We start from the raw sequence: 17,151 nt of genomic DNA on the forward strand, positions 1-17,151 counted from the left end.
TGAAATATCTATATTAATTTAAGTTGCCATTTGACGCTTAAGCACTCGGAGGGATCTCTGCTCCAAATGGACGCCCATTTGCCGCTTAAGTTAATGGTGAAATGGACACTTTGCGTTTTTGGGGTGTAAGGCGTATGAATGCATTGCATTGCCCATAGGGCCCTGGATGGACAGGCTGGTGGTGGTGGACAGGCTGTAAATTCCACAAACAACAGAACAGAGGTCATTCGGTATGGCAGTCCTTACAGCTCCTTGGTACGATGGCCTTCACCTATCTCAAAAGTCATGCCGATCTTTATGGGAGCTCCCTGGGCACAGCGCTATGGAGGGCCAGGATCGGAGTTGGGCTTGCACGATTGGAAGGCGCAGACGGAATATCTGGCCGGATTACAGGGACTGAGTGCATCACAGAAAGTACAGTTTGTGTTGGGGTCTTTGGAAGGAGAAGCCAAAAGAGAAGTTCTTGCTGCATCAGAAGCCACACGGGCTACCGCGAAAACTATCTTCGATTTCCTGTCCGGATTATATGGAGACTCTACCCCGGTGGCCACTCTTCGTGCCCAGTTCTTTAACTATCAACAGGGGCCTAAGCGGACTCTTCGGGCATACTCCTTGAAATTGCGGGAGCAGTTTGGCCGGCTTTTGGGTGAACTTCGTCGGGGTCGAGTCGAGGGCGGATCTATGGTGAGAGAGAGGTCGTATTCGGAGAAGGGGCGAGCTCCTGTGCGCCGCCCCCTACGTCCTGTGGGCCCCCGGTTCCAGTGGGATGACCAGGGAAGGCCCATCTGTATTAATTGTGGAGACCCGGGACACATCAGTCGTCAGTGTGGGCTCCGTCGGGGTTCTCAAGGGGGTTTTTAGTCCCACCGGCTACTGTGGGTCAAGTGGCCGGGACCCCTTTGTGTGACCCTCCTTCTGTTCCTGTTTTACGAGACGACAGGGTTGGGCGCTGTCCCACCGTGGAGGTTCAAGCTAACGGAGTCACGATAGATTGTCTGGTCGATACAGGTTCTCAAGTTACGTTATTTTCGGAGAGCCTGGCCCAGGAGTTGGTTGCAGATCATCGGCTCCAAGCAGTGGACGCTTCTAGGCTGACTTTGCGGGAGTAAATGGTCTGGACATCCCTTACACTGGGTACATCGTGGTAGACTTTCTGGTCCGAGGGGTTCCCGTCCAACAGAAAGGGGTCGTTATCGTCCGAGATCATTGCTTGTGCATTCATTGAGCACTCCTAGGGAGGAACGTTATACTGGATTGCTCGGAGGAATTGTTTCTGGGCCGGCCGGCTCGGACTTCTCTGTCATCGGTGAAGCAGGACCGGGACCGGATTCTGGCCGATTGCCAAAGAGTGCACGTGGCTAGTCAAGTGAAGGAGAGAGAAGGCATCGGTCGAGTAGCCTGTCGGTACGCTTTGTCTGTCCCAGCCCAGAGCGAGACCGTGCTTTGGGTCCGAGTACCTGCAGGACCCTGTGGGACGGGTACCTGTGTCCTGGTGGAGCTCCATGAGGACTGTCAACCCATTGAAGTGGCACACGGGCTGACGGCCATCCACCGTGGGCGAGTCTCAGTAAAGGTGCGGAATGCCAATCCCTACCCCGTGCTCCTTCGTCGACACCAACGTCTGGTTCGAGTTTCCTCGGTACGCTCTGCCCAGGTTCACGAGCATCAGTACGTCTGCTTCAGGCAGGTGAGCTCTGCGGTGGTGGAAGTCGCCGTCCGCCCAGTTGAGGCAGAACCAGGCTCTGTGGGAGGAGGGGTGCCGACCCATTTGATGGGAGAGTCCCTGAAGGGTGAAAATCTGGAGGAGGAACAGGTGTTACAGCTCCAGGAGCTCTTGAGAAAATGGCAACATGTGTTCTCGAACCACGAAGAAGACTATGGCTGCACAGGGGTAGTGAGGCATCAAATACCTACCGGTGAGGCGATGCCTTGCCAAGAGCGGTATCGTCCGGTGCCACCCACCCTCTATGCCGAGGTCCGCGCCCTGTTGAAAGGGATGCTGGAGGGAGGAATTGTTCGAGAGAGCAGTAGTCCGTGGGCGGCGCCAATTGTTCTGGTTCAGAAGAAAACGGGAGCTTGGAGGTTCTGCGTTGACTACCGCAAACTCAACAGTGTAACGAAGAAAGATACATTCCCGTTGCCACTGATTGAAGACTCACTCACCTGTCTCACACAAGCGGTGTGGTACTCCACATTGGACCTGGCGAGTGGATACTGGCAGGTCCAGGTAGACGACCGAGATAGAGAGAAGACAGCCTTCACCACCCCGTTTGGGTTATTTGAATGGGACCGGATGCTGTTTGGCCTGTGCAATGCTCCTGCGACCTTTCAGCGCTTGATGCAGCACTGTCTAGGGGGACAACTGGTCGACTCAACGCTGGTATACCTGGACGATGTGATCATCTTCTCCCCTGACTTCCGCACTCACCTGCACCATCTAGGTGGGAGGAGGACCACCTAGGGAGGAGGAGGAACACAGGAAGTGTTCAGGGCCATGGAGAAATATGGGCTAAAGCTTAGGCCAGACAAATGCCAGTTATTGCGGAAGGAGGTACCGTTCTTGGGACATCGTGTCAGTGCTGCAGGGATATCCCCCGACCCGGAGAAGGTGGCGGCTGTCCAAGGGTGGGAGCCACCCCGGGCAGTGAGACAGGTGCGGTCGTTCCTGGGGTTCGTGGGATATTGTCGACGCTTTATAAAATGATTATCTGGGCATGCTAGGCCATTGAACCAACTCCTTGCTGGTTCCGGACTTGCCTGTGGCAAAGGCTCCCCGTCAGTGCATTGGGATTCCACCTGTGAGACCGCTTTCCAGAACCTCAAGCAGGAACTTCTGAGGGCCCCTATCTTGGCCTACGCAGACTTCACCCAGCCGTTCCTTCTGTACACTGACGCCAGCAATGCAGGTTTGGGAGCCGTGTTGGCCCAAGAGCACCAAGGAGTGGAGAGAGTGATTGCATACGCAAGTCGAAGTTTACATCCCGCAGAGCGGAACGCGGCAACTTACAGTTCCTTCAAAATCGAACTACTGGCAATGAAGTGGGCCATGACGGAGAAGTTCAAAGATTACCTGTTGGGAGCAAAGGTGACGGTGATTACGGATAATAATCCATTAGTACACTTGCAGACCGCCAAGTTGGGGGCAGTAGAACAGCGTTGGGTGGCACAACTAGCAAATTATGATTAACAGCTTAAATACCGACCCGGCAGAGATCACGTAAATGTGTACGCCCTGTCCAGACTCCCAGTCATCCGGAGGGACAACCAAACACCCCTTTGTACCCCTGGCCCTGAAGACGAGTTGCTGATGGCAATGTTGGAAGCTCCCGGGACCCTGAGGGCTGTTCCGTCTAGTTGGGGGTGGGACCCCGGGCGGTGGAGAAGGCTGCAGCTGGGAGATGCAGACCTGTGTCAGGTTACGTTGTACCTTAGACAGGGATACATGCCGAGAGCAGAGGAAAGCGGGCTCAGACGGTGGGAGTACAACAGCTCCTAAGGCAGTGGAAGAGGCTGCGACTTAGAGAAGGGGTAATCTGCCGTTCGATGCGAGATCCCCGAACACAGGAGACAGTACACCAGGTGGTGGTACCGGAGGGCCAAGTCTCGGAGCTATTGACTGCATTCCACACCCATACTGGCCATCAGGGCCAAGAGAAGACGCTGTCTCTGCTGAGGAGGTATTTATACTGGCCTAGGATGGAAAAGAAAGTTGAGGAGTTCGTTCAGAGTTGTCCACGGTGTACGTTGTTCAAACGCAGGAAGGAAGTCCGAGCCCCATTGGTCCCCCTGTGGCCCAAAGCACCTCTGCACATCATAGGAATCGATTTCCTGACTTTAGGTCGGCCGACGGATCGATTTCAAAATATCCTGGTGATGACTGACCTATTAACTAAATACGCCTGGGCCATCCCCACTGTAGATCAGACGACAGTTACCACAGCCAGCGCCCTTTGGAGGGCAGTGATACAACCTTTTGGCTCCCCAGAGACCCTACACTCAGACCAAGGTTCAAATTTTGAGTACCGAGTGATCCAAGAGCTGAGCCACCTTTATGGGTGCCGGAAGACCCATACGACCTCATACCATCCTCAGGGTAACGGGGGTGCGAAAGGTTGAACAAGACCCTGTTGGGGTTATTGGGGACCCTAGAGAGTGAACAACAGGGCCAATGGGCCGAGAGTCTCCCCTCTCTGTTGCAAGCCTATAACAATAGTGTGCACAGTATCACCGGGTATGCTCCTTCCTACCTTATGTTTGGGCGCCATCTCCGCTTACCTGTGGACTTGCTCCTGGGGACCGAGGCTGCAGAAAGAGGGTATAGTACCACTGACTGGGTGAATCGGCACCACCACCAACTGCTCGATGCCTACCGACGAGTCTCAGATCATCTGAGTGCAGCAGCCGCCAAGAACAAGCGGCTATACGACCGGACTGCCCGAGAGGCCCCTTTGTTACCAGGGGAGCGAGTGCTGGTAAGGGACAACCGGCGCTCAGGGAAGGGGAAGCTCAGCGATCGCTGGGAGTCGACGCCATATGTGGTGGAACGACGACAAGGGCCTGATGCTCCAGTTTACTCGGTACGACCCGAGGGGAAACCAGGACCGATACGGGTGCTCCATCGAAACTTGCTCCGTCCATGTCCGAACTATTCGCAGCTAGCGGCCGAGGCCCCAAGTGCGCCACCCGCCCCAGAGGTACTCATGGTAGGGTGGTCTGTGGTCCCGAGGGACCCTGAAGTTGAAGCAAGAGTGGCTCCGCCCTCACCACCCCGACGATCTCAGCGGGACACCCGAGGACAGCCTCCTGAGAGGTATGGCGAATGGAATTGAAGAACACAGGTTCTCGGGACTAGAACCGATTGGCGGGGGGGATGTCACGGGTGACAAAAACGCGTAGTGAGCGGAACCCTCTTGGTGAGTCACGAGTTTCTCGAGGGAATGATTTGTGTGCGACACATCCCACTCCAGTTCCAGGTGTGGCAGAAACATTGCCAGGCCTGATTAGCGCTAATGCACTGCAGGTGCAAGAGAGAGAGGAGCGGCGTTCACACAGGTGTCTGGCTTCACAAGCCAAAGATAAAAGGGCTATCCAGAGAGGTTTCGGGGAACGGGACGTGGATGTGGTCTGTTTTGTTTTTGGAGCAGTTTGGGGCTCAAGCTTTACTCGGGGAAGTTGTCTGGATGTGGAAGCCGCCCATTGAAGTCTGCTGGATCAGAGTTCATCTGTGGGAGTCTGCTGGGCTGATTTATCGATTGAATCTGCGCTGTGAAGGGAGAGAGAAAGATAAGTGAATTGATTTCATCTTTTGAACATTCGAAAAGCTTGAAGAGGATGCAGTGAATGTAAATCTGACTGTTGGGGAAGCTATGCGTTTCAGAGTGTGTTGAGGAGGAACTGAGGATTAAATATCCCCCACGGGAGTGTAACGAATGGATTGAGGCCTCTGATCAGCCCTATCGTGTGAGTGAATTGCAGTGTTTTTGCCTTATTTATATACATTGATTCATGGCTATGGATTTGAAGTGAACACGAGTGTGATGTGCTTTTACTGAGAAGCGGCCCCAACCCCTGCTTACACGTTTGTGAAAAGTTATTATATCTGCTCTCCATCAGAAGCCCAGAGTGATACAGCTGAGTTTGGAAGTATGCAGTATCGCTGGTGAAGTAAGCTTTTAAATCACTGTCTCACTACTTTGCACTGACGAACAGTATCCTATGTTGAGAAGAATCCTTTACCTTCCTACTTATCATCTAAGTCTGGAAGTATGCAGTATCGCTCGTGAAGTAATTTTTTTAAATCATTGTTTCACTACTGTGTACTGACGAAAGTATTCTTTACTGAGAAGAATCCTTACCTTCCTACTTAACGTCTGAGTCTGGAAGTATGCAGCATCGCTGGTGAAGTAAGCTTTTAAACCACTGTCTCACTACTGTGCACCGACGAAAGTGTTCTATACTGAGAAAAATCTTTATCTTCCTACTTACGGTCTGAGTCTAGAAATATGCAGCATCGCTGGTGAAGAAAGATTTTAAGTCACTGTTTCACTACTGTGCACTGCTGAAAGTATCTTATACTGAGAAGAATCCTTACCTTCCTACTTACTGTCTGAGTCTAGAAGTATGCAGCATGGCTGGTGAAGTAAGCTTTTAAACCACCGTCTCCCACTACTGTGCACTGACGAAAGTTTCTTGTACTGAGAAGAATTCTTACCTTCCTACATACCGTCTGAGTCTAGAAGTATGCAGCATCGCTGGTGAAGTAAGCTTTTAAATCACTGTCTCACTACTGTGCACTGACGACAGTATCCTATACTGAGAAGAATCCTTACCTTCCTACTTACCGCCTGAGTCTAGACGTATGCAGCATCGCTGGTGAAGTAAGCTTTTAAAATCATTGTTTCACTACTGTGCACTGACGAAAGTATTCTATACTGAGAAAAATCCGTATCTTCCTACTTACTGTCTGAGTCTAGAAGTATGCAGCATTGCTGGTGAAGTAAGCATTTAAACCACCGTCTCCCACTACTGTGCACTGACGAAAGTATCTTGTACTGAGAAGAATTCTTACCTTCCTACTTACCGTCTGAGTCTAGAAGTATGCAGTATTGCTGGTGAAGTAAGCTTTTAAATCACTGTCTCACTACTGTGCACTGACAAAAGTATCCTATACTGAGAAGAATTCTTACCTTCCTACTTACCGCCTGAGTCTAGAAGTATTCAGCATCGCTGGTGAAGTAAGCTTTTCAATCACTGTCTCACTACTGTGCACTGACGAAAGTATCCTATACTGAGAAGAATCCTTACCTTCCTACTTACCGTCTGAGTCTGGAAGTATGCAGCATCGCTGGTGAAGTAAGCCTTTGAATCATTGTCCCACTACTGTGCACTGACGAAAGGATTCTGTATTGAGAATAACTCTTACCTTCTTACTTACCGTTTGAGTCCTGAAGTGAGCCGTATCCTTGGTGAAGTTGTCACAAGGTGACGAACTAGAGACGGAACTACACAGCCCACGGGGGGATGTTTCCGCCCGGAGCGGTTTCAACTGAACACCAAGCCGGCCTCAGATGCGTCGCTACCATAGGAACAGCAGCCGCTGATGGCAAAGTGACAGCAGGTGTGGCGCATTAAGTGACTGTGTGACGATTGGGACATGTCGCTTTTAGGAATAGACAAAAGCAAAACTTTGAGAGACTGAGTGGGTTGGGTGGGATTGCTGCGGCGTTCTAACTTTTCTTCTTGCTGAGAGAGAGTGAGAGATTTCTGTGGGACAAATCGGCTGGCTAGATTGATCCGTGGGAAGGGAATCCGCTACGAAGAACTGGGTGACGGAGAACAGAGAGGCAGAGGGCGAAGTCATCTATGAAGTATTATCGAGTCCACTTACTGGGGTGAAGATAAGTACCAACCTTCTACTGGCTGTATTATATGTGGGTTTACACGAAAACATTATATATGAGGAGAAATGACATAAAAAACGGAGTCCAGACGTCTGAATGAGAAGACAGCTGTTAGGATTTGTGATTGCAGTCGCTGAATTCTTCCGTCTTACTACCCCCGCTGTCCAGAGCGAGGAGGTTGGCCGTGACCTTAAATTTCACGGAGTGGATGAGAGTGACGTGAGTTAATGCTGTGTCCCACGGTGTGTGGTTGAAGTGGAATTATTGAATGCTTACTGTACAGAATTCTGTCACGTGTCCATCGGTCTTGCCTTGTGTTACAGTCGGGAGTTTTCTGAGGAAGAGATTAAGTGAAAACGGACTTTAAGCCTGCTGTATTCTGATTCATCATTGATGCTGTTCTGGAGAACGGGGAAAATCCAGTTACCTGCTGTTCTGAGTGTTGAATATCCAAAGCCTGTTGTATTCTGATTCATCATTGATGCTGTTCTGGAGAACGGGGAAAATCCAGTTACCTGCTGTTCTGAGTATTGAATATCCAAAGCCTGTTGTATTCTGATTCATCATTGATGCTGTTCTGGAGGACGGGGAAAATCCAGTTACCTGCTGTTCTGAGTGCGTCCCATCTGAAGCCCGCTGCATTTGTCTCATCGTTGCTGTTGTGGAGAACGGAGGAAACCTCAGGTACCCGTTGTTCTGAGTGTTGTGTATCTAAATCCTGTTGTACTCTGCTTCATTATTGATGCTGTTCTGGGGGACGGAGAAAATCCAGTTACCTGCTGTTCGGAGTGTGTTCCATATGAGGCCGGTGCATTCTCGTCTCATCCTCGCTGTTCTTGGGAGTGGGAATAAACCCAGTTACCTGCTGCCCAGTCGACGCCCTTCACAGCCCCAAGCCTTCTGCACCGACGTATTGGGAAGACCAAACGTACGTGGAGTACCTACTTGCTGTCCAGTGGACGCTCCTTCACAGCCGTAAGCTTTCTGCACCTGTTGAACTAAGAAGAACCAACCGTATTGAGAGGATTTACCTGCTGCCAGTCGACGCTCCTTCACAGCCCTAAGCCTACTGCACCGACGTATTGGGAAGACCAAACGTACGTGGAGTACCTACTTGCTGTCCAGTCGACGCTCCTTCACAGCCGTAAGCTTCCTACACCTGTTGTACTGAGAAGAACCAACCGTACTGAGAGTAAGCCTTTGGCACCTGAGAGACTGAGAAGAGTCAACCGTACTGAGAGTAAGCCTTTGGCACCTGAGAGACTGAGAAGAGTCAACCGTACTGAGAGTAAGCCTTTGGCACCTGAGAGACACAGAAGAGTCAACCGTACTGAGAGTAAGCCTTTGGCACCTGAGAGACTGAGAAGAGTTCACCGTACGGAGAGTAAGCCTTTGGCACCTGAGAGACTGAGAAGAGTCAACCGTACTGAGAGTAAGCCTTTGGCACCTGAGAGACTGAGAAGAGTCAACCGTACTGAGAGTAAGCCTTTGGCACCTGAGAGACTGAGAAGAGTCAACCGTACTGAGAGTAAGCCTTTGGAACCTGAATGTATCGAATAGAATCGAATGTAGCTCTTTAATGAGAACTAGTAATGTAGCTAGTTTTATTTAAGTTACTTATAAGCCATAAGCAATCGTCGATTAAAAGAGTATTTGGGGATGGCAGTTTGCTGTTTGACATCAATTTGTGTCGATAAAGTATAATAGGGTGAATCATGTATATAGTGCTTGCATAGTGCATATACTTGTAGCTGTTATGTATCTTTGGAAGTCCTTGAAATTAATAGGTTTCAAAGCGCAGCGCAGCGTTCCGCGTCCTGTCTAAAAGGTGCTTCAGTCCTTGGCGCGCGCAAGTGCACGAACCCCAACCCCCCCTGTATGTAGATAGATAGCCTATATATACACACACACAAACATATACACAAAAAAAGTGTACATGCAGACCCGCTAACAACATGTCTATAATTAACCAAGAATGTGAATTATAAAAAACATGAATTATAGAAAGCATGAAAGGCCCAGTTCCTCATTAAGGCCATTTGGTTCTACTGTGTTAAGAGTTAAAATCCAGAAAGCGTCCCGTTGTAGTAGGGACTTCACTATGTCACCTCCTCGCTGGGATTTTGGTTTTTCAATACCCAAAAATTTTAAGGACGCATTGGAACCATGATTAGCTTGTACATAATGCCTCGCAATTTCATAGTCCATATTTCTGTTATGAATTGCTGCTTTGTGTTCTGCAATGCGTAGTTTGAGGGGGCGTTTAGTCTGACCTACGTACTCCAACCCACATGGACATTTCAACATGTAAATCACATGGGTGGTGTTACAATCTTGTATTTTTTACCTGACTGGGGATGGAAAAATTGCTTTGTGTCATTTGAGTTAGAGCAATGGGTGCAGTGCCCACATCTTTCATGCTTTCTAAAATTCATGTTTTTTATAATTCACATTTTTAGTTAATTATAGACATGTTGTTAGCGGGTCTGCATGTACACTTTTTTTGTGTATATGTTTGTGTGTGTGTATATATATAGGCTATCTATCTATCTACATACAGGGGGGGTTGGGGTTCGTGCACTTGCGCGCGCCGGGACTGAAGCACCTTTTAGACAGGACGCGGAACGCTGCGCTGCGCTTTGAAACCTATTAATTTCAAGGACTTCCAAAGATACATAACAGCTACAAATATATGCACTATGCAAGCACTATATACATGATTCACCCTATTATACTTTATCGACACAAATTGATAAGTCAAACAGCAAACTGCCATCCCCAAATTGTCTATAGCTACATAGTCTGTCTTTGACTTGAACAAGGGTTAAATTACTCGTCAGGCTAAAGAATACCATAATTCCTCCGTTCTATTTGGCCTAAGAAATCGAGAGTCACGCAGACCTATAACAACCCAGCCACAACATAATTGGGAATAACATGCCTTACCTTAACAAGAAATGGATTTCAAGGACTTCGCGCGCAGATCAATGGCCTCCACAGTTTATATTTTTTATACGAATCTTTGAGTTAACATGTAGCCTACTAACCATGATTGGAATTTGCACCGCAGCGCCACCACACCTTGATGCTCATGAATAGCATGTACAGTTATCTTTATTGAAGTGAATTAGGTTTAAATCGCCATCATACATGCATGAATGAATGATATTTTGCTATTTTAGACACAATTCTCCACGATGATCACATTACACAAAACTGAAATTGCACGTAAAAATGAAACATTGTCAATATTTTTTGAGACCCCCCCAAAATTTCATGAATCACGTTTTCAGGGGAGCCCATGTCTTATTAAGGGGAGCCGAGCTCCCCCTAGCTCCCCCGTAGTTCGCACCCTGATCGAAACGTTAGTCATTCTATACTAATAAAAATATTAAAACGTTCTGTGCTCCGGTCCTGCTCCTTGGTCCTAGCTAGACCTTGGGTCCTTTTCCTCAGATTTTTGTGTCCTGTTCTGTGAGCACTAACTAGGCTGAAGCGCAAGTGACTCCTTTCTACTAGAGCAGGGCTGTTCAATCGTTTAGATGCCTCATATATGATCATTCTCCTGCGAGGAACCCCACCCTAAAGTGAAAAAGACAACACACAACCTCACTCACTCACACACTCACTCACACACTCACACACACCCACACACACACACACACACACACACACACACACACACACACACACACACACACACACACACACACACACACACACACACACACACTCTCACACACACACACACACACACACACACACACACACACACACACACACACACACACACACACACACACTCACACACACACACACACACACACACACACACACACACACACAAAATAATAAATATTGCAAAAGTATATATTTTTAAAAGCCTTTTATTGCTCTGAAATGCATATTACAACACTGATTCTAGTTATGGTCGAACACTTGTTTATAAAGTGGTTTCATCTGGTGATATTTTCCTCAATCCTGCTCATTTGTGTAAAAGGCTGAACACTTATAATGTTAAGATGAATACAAATCTAGTGTCTTTGGTTATTTGAAGCAGACTCTTCTAGTGTTTAATCTGGCCGTCTGTGTGTCAAACTCCATCATCCTCCATCAGCGCCACACACTCCTTCTGATGATCATAAAGACGTAGAAACACAGCGTACTTCCTTCTGTAAAAGCTTCACACACAGAGACCAATAATCATTCATTACTCATGCAGGAGACATGAATCCTGATCTATGACTGTATTAAATCTCTGCTATGTGGATTAATGCTTTATTACGAGAAACATCATTGGATGGCACCTTTCTAGAGCAGGGTTTGGTCTGACGACATGCCCGATTCTGCTCATCTTCATCATTGCTTCCTGAGAAGAGAGACAAGAAGTTTGGTGCATGAATTTACACGGAGAATACACTGTATAAAAATAAATGCAAATTAATTAATGTAACGCGGAACTACTGTTTCATACGCGGGTTCTTTAGGGACACATAATCTGTAGCCCCGCGCCTTAGGCAGTTTTTTGTCAGGTCGACGACTGTCCAGTGAGTGAGTCACAGACAGCAGCACTAAGGACGAGTATGGCGAGTGGTGGCGACCCACAAGAGTTAGGCCTGTTTTATGCTTCTGCGTCAAATCGGCGGCGTACCCCCGCAGACCCCTCTGCGTTGCCACGAACCCCTCTCCGACCCCTCCGCTCTGATTGGTCAGATGCACCACGATGCAACGCAACCTGACGCAGAACCATAAAACGGCCATGACGCCGTAGGAGTGACGGCGTAGCTACGCCGTGGAGTTGACGCAGAAGCATAATGAGGCCTTTAGAGGACCCGCCGGCCTCTTTAAAGGGGGTGTGAAACACTCAGTTTCAGTCAATCTCATGTTAATCTTGAGTCCCTATAGAGTAGTATTGCATCCTTCATATCTCCAAAAAGTCTTTAGTTTTATTATATTTATAAAAGAAAGATAGGCTGTACCGAGTCTTTCCGGAAAAAACTGAGCGGGTGTGGGCGGAGCTAAATAATCACAAGTGCGCAAAGCATTTGCGTTGAGAGCGTCTGGAAGCTGTGACATCCCAAAACAAACCATGGCTAACAATCAGATGAAGGACAGGCTCCGATCACAGCGGCTGAGTGTGTGTGTGTGTGTGTGTGTGTGTGTGTGTGTGTGTGTGTGTGTGTGTGTGTGTGTGTGTGTGTGTGTGTGTGTGTGTGTGTGTGTGTTTTTTACCTGTATGGAGCCACAGTCAGATGAAGCACAGGCTCCGATCACAGCGGCTGAGTGTGTGTGTGTGTGTGTGTGTGTGTGTGTGTGTGTGTGTGTGTGTGTGTGTGTGTGTGTGTGTTTTTTACCTGTATGGAGCCACAGTCAGATGAAGCACAGGTTCCGATCACAGCGGCTGAGTGTGTGTGTGTGTGTGTGTTTTTTTACCTGTATTGAGCCACAGTCAGATGAAGCACAGGCTCCGATCACAGCGGCTGTGTGTGTGTGTGTGTGTGTGTGTTTTGTACCTGTATGGAGCCACAGTCAGATGAAGCACAGGCTCCGATCACAGCGGCTGAGTGTGTGTGTGTGTGTGTGTGTTGAACCTGTATGGAGCCACAGTCAGATGAAGCACAGGCTCCGATCACAGCGGCTGAGTGTGTGTGTGTGTGTGTGTGTGTGTGTGTGTGTGTGTGTGTGTGTGTGTGTGTGTGTGTGTGTGTGTGTGTGTGTGTGTGTGTGTGTGTGTGTGTGTGTGTGTTTTGTACCTGTATGGAGCCACAGTCAGATGAAGCACAGGCTCCGATCACAGCGGCTGAGTGTGTGTGTGTGTGTGTGTGTTTTGTACCTGTATGGAGCCACAGTCAGATGAAGCACAGGCTCCGATCACAGCGGCTGAGTGTGTGTGTGTGTGTGTGTGTGTGTGTGTGTGTGTGTGTGTGTGTGTGTGTGTGTGTGTGTGTGTGTGTGTGTGTGTGTGTGTGTGTGTGTGTGTGTGTGTGTGTTTTGTACCTGTATGGAGCCACAGTCAGATGAAGCACAGGCTCCGATCACAGCGGCTGAGTGTGTGTGTGTGTGTGTGTGTGTGTGTGTGTTTTGTACCTGTATGGAGCCACAGTCAGATGAAGCACAGGCTCCGATCACAGCGGCTGAGTGTGTGTGTGTGTGTGTGTGTGTTTTGTACCTGTATGGAGCCACAGTCAAATGAAGCACAGGCTCCGATCACAGCGGCTGAGTGTGTGTGTGTGTGTGTGTGTGTGTGTGTTTTGTACCTGTATGGAGCCACAGTCAGATGAAGCACAGGCTCCGATCACAGCGGCTGAGTGTGTGTGTGTGTGTGTGTGTGTTTTGTACCTGTATGGAGCCACAGTCAGATGAAGCACAGGCTCCGATCACAGCGGCTGAGTGTGTGTGTGTGTGTGTGTGTTTTGTACCTGTATGGAGCCACAGTCAGATGAAGCACAGGCTCCGATCACAGGGGCTGAGTGTGTGTGTGTGTGTGTGTGTGTGTGTGTGTGTGTGTGTGTTTTGTACCTGTATGGAGCCACAGTCAGATGAAGCACAGGCTCCGATCACAGCGGCTGAGTGTGTGTGTGTGTGTGTGTGTGTGTGTGTGTTTTTTGTACCTGTATGGAGCCACAGTCAGATGAAGCACAGGCTCCGATCACAGCGGCTGAGTGTGTGTGTGTGTGTGTGTGTTTTGTACCTGTATGGAGCCACAGTCAGATGAAGCACAGGCTCCGATCACAGCGGCTTTGTTTGTGTGTGTGTGTGTGTGTGTGTGTGTGTGTGTGTGTGTGTGTTTTGTACCTGTATGGATCCACAGTCAGATGAAGCACAGGCTCCGATCACAGCGGCTTTGTTTGTGTGTGTGTGTGTGTGTGTGTGTGTGTGTTTTGTACCTGTATGGATCCACAGTCAGATGAAGCACAGGCTCCGATCACAGCGGCTGTGTGTGTGTGTGTGTGTGTGTGTGTGTGTGTGTTTTGTACCTGTATGGAGCCACAGTCAGATGAAGCACAGGCTCCGATCACAGCGGCTGAGTGTGTGTGTGTGTGTGTGTGTGTGTGTGTGTGTGTGTGTGTGTGTGTGTTTTGTACCTGTATGGAGCCACAGTCAGATGAAGCAAAGGCTCCGATCACAGCGGCTGAGTGTGTGTGTGTGTGTGTGTGTGTGTGTGTGTGTGTTTTGTACCTGTATGGAGCCACAGTCAGATGAAGCACAGGCTCCGATCACAGCGGCTCCCAACAGAACGGCCTCTGGTTCGGCCGACAGGACCACCGGCAGCCCTGAAACACACACACACATCCCTCAGAGCACTGACCCGTGGTGTTGGTCATGTCATGTCAGATACCTGAGTGTAGAGACCTGCACTCCTGCGAGACTACCCCGGGACCCAGCGCAACCGAGTGCGGCGCGGGACAATATTTGATGGGTGAATGCGGGTGCGGGCGGCAAGATATTATTGTGTGCGGGTTGCGGGAAAATAAAATTATTTGTGGGAAATATAGAACAAAATAAAATAACTAGAAACAAATAAACCGTTATTTATCTAATGCACAAGCAACAAGGATAACTAAAATAAAAACGATTTACAGGCACATGGTCGGAAGCTAACTCTCGCGTGGTTCATACTGGAGCAGAGACGGATTAATCTGAACTCCTCATCAGTGAACGACATGCTATTCCTGCATGGGCACATTAAGTAGTCATACAGTTTTTTATTTTTATTTTTTTAGTTAATGCAGTTTTTTTTATTTATTTAGCTAAATATTTAAAATTGGTATATTTTGTTATAGAGGAATAAGAATAGTTTTTGTTTAATGTTTGAAGGAATTGCTAAAAGCAAAGGCGGCATTCTTAAGCAGTATTAGGCCCTAAATATAGGCTACTTTTGAACATGAAAGAAATCCAGGTTTATTATTATTATATAATTTATAAGGCTATACTATAATCATTATGGTATATTTTTATTTATGTACATTTCTTACTTTTTTTACTGTATTTATTTGTTCTAAGTTCCTTGTTCATGTTCATCCATTGAATTAAACGCAAATAAAACGAAACATTTGTTTATTTTCCGTTTCTTTTTTTTTCTTTTTTATATTCAACAGGGGAGCAAGTGAAAAAATCACAGAGTAGCAGGCAGAATATGCAATGTATTTAAAAAAAAAAACTACTTATACGTTTACCCGCGGGATTTTGTGGGCGGGAGCGGGACGAAACTTGATTGTTGCGGGCGGCAGCGGGAGAAAACAACATATATTTTTGCAGGAAACGGGATGAAATCCGTCCCGCGCAGGTCTCTACCATGTCAGATATATGAGCGTGTGTGTGTGAGTGAGCATTGACCCGTGGTGTTGGCGTGTGTCTGTACGAACAGCGCGTTCTTGCTCAGCCCCCCGCACAGGAAGAGGGTTGTGATGTCATATCCTGCCTCTTTCATGGCATCTAGGATGTGTCTGGTGCCAAGCTTCATACAACAGAGACACACAATCACATTAACACTGTAATACTGAACACTTAGTTAGTGTGTGAGCGAGAGTGTGTTTGTGTGTGTGTATGTGAGAGAGAGTGTGTGTGTGTGTGGTGTGTGTCTTACAGCGATGGCCTGAAGAGTTGCTAGATACAGCAGAGCTAAATCATCCAGTGTCTGTGATAAAGTGAGTCCCACAACCTGCACACACCAGCAGTGACATCATCAATCAACTCTCCACCACTGCAAACATTAGTTATAAAAGCTAAAACTATCTGATGTGTCTTTTTTCTTAATGGTTAAAAATAAGAAATTATATTAAACGTAAAGAAAATCTTTCTTTCTAGAACGTAAAGAAAAAAGTACTTTCTAGGGCTATTAACATTATTTTCATGACATTAAGCAAATGTCCCTGTTAAATCCACATTTATGTCCTCTGAAATAAAGGAAAAAAGCCCAAAAATATAATTTAAAAAAAAGATTGTCATTACTATAAATGTTAATTTGGAGTTCATTCTCAATATTCTCATTCTAGCAGCACCATAGCAACTGCCTACCAACTACACTAACAACCCTAGCAACCACCCACAACATCCGAACAACTGCCTGGTGCCAAATTTTGCCGCAGCAAGCTCTTTCTGCAGAAAATGTACGTCCAGTTATCAGTTTTATTAATAAATAATAAAAAAATAAATTAAATTAAAGGCAGTACAATGAAAACTGGAACATAATGAATAAATAGTAAAATGTAAATATAAATTTAAATCTTATGTTTTTATATTATATTATATTTTTTCATCAGCACTGTAACAAGCACAGCGTTCCTCACCGATCCCCGTGATGTCTGGTCGGCCAGAGGAGAGCGGTTGCCGTGGAAATCAGGCCAGATGTGCAGGCTGGCCGTCAGCTGCTCCAGCTGTGCTGCGTCTCCAGACATGTGCTCCAGATGGAGGTTCAGGCAGGAGTAAACGTGTTTCCCACTGCAGAGAAAAGCTCAGCGATCAGACTGAGTGAGAACAGAAACGCATCAGAGCGACTGATGCTCACCTCTTCTCCGCCTGCTCTTTCAGCTGCCTGGAAGCGGCGTGTCCGTTCACCACATGGTCCACCTGAAAGCACAAGACATCGCTCTAATTAAGATATTCATATATTTACATGTAAACCATCTGTATATATAGCGTATTATGTGTTTATTGTAACGTTTGTCACAATGTCCTGTAGTACAGTGATGACTGTCTGGAACCAAGCAGCCAAACTACCAACCAACCAATAAACTAAAAAAACAACAGC

The 17,151-nt window shown here is 47.6% G+C and overlaps 1 protein-coding gene across 1 annotated transcript; it reads right to left on the reverse strand.

The window, feature by feature from the left end:
* Positions 1-11,444: 11,444 nt before the first annotated feature.
* On the reverse strand, positions 11,445-16,376 carry LOC143712782 (FGGY carbohydrate kinase domain-containing protein-like). Its single transcript, XM_077204791.1, has 6 exons — positions 16,353-16,376; positions 15,988-16,062; positions 15,738-15,858; positions 14,580-14,674; positions 11,708-11,769; positions 11,445-11,581 (listed from the first exon to the last, which is right to left on the reverse strand). The coding sequence occupies exons 1-6, from the start codon at positions 16,374-16,376 to the stop codon at positions 11,494-11,496; spliced, it is 465 nt and encodes a 154-aa protein (XP_077060906.1). The 3' UTR covers positions 11,445-11,493.
* Positions 16,377-17,151: the final 775 nt, after the last annotated feature.

The sequence above is a fragment of the Siphateles boraxobius genome, unplaced genomic scaffold (genome assembly GCF_051911475.1).
Source record: "Siphateles boraxobius isolate OS27281-9 unplaced genomic scaffold, OSU_SipBor_1 51, whole genome shotgun sequence".
In the NCBI taxonomy this organism is placed as follows: Eukaryota; Metazoa; Chordata; class Actinopteri; order Cypriniformes; family Leuciscidae; genus Siphateles; species Siphateles boraxobius.

Bases quoted from the DNA above. Each gene is read 5' to 3' on its own strand.
- LOC143712782 (XM_077204791.1), bottom strand. From the start codon at position 16,376: ATGAACTCCAAATTAACATTTATA. The intron at 15,859-15,987 runs GTAAGACACACA...TGTTGTATGAAG, and splicing joins CAACTCTTCAGGCCATCGCT to CTTGGCACCAGACACATCCT. The intron at 11,582-11,707 runs GTGCCATCCAAT...CTGTGTGTGAAG, and splicing joins CCAAACCCTGCTCTAGAAAG to CTTTTACAGAAGGAAGTACG.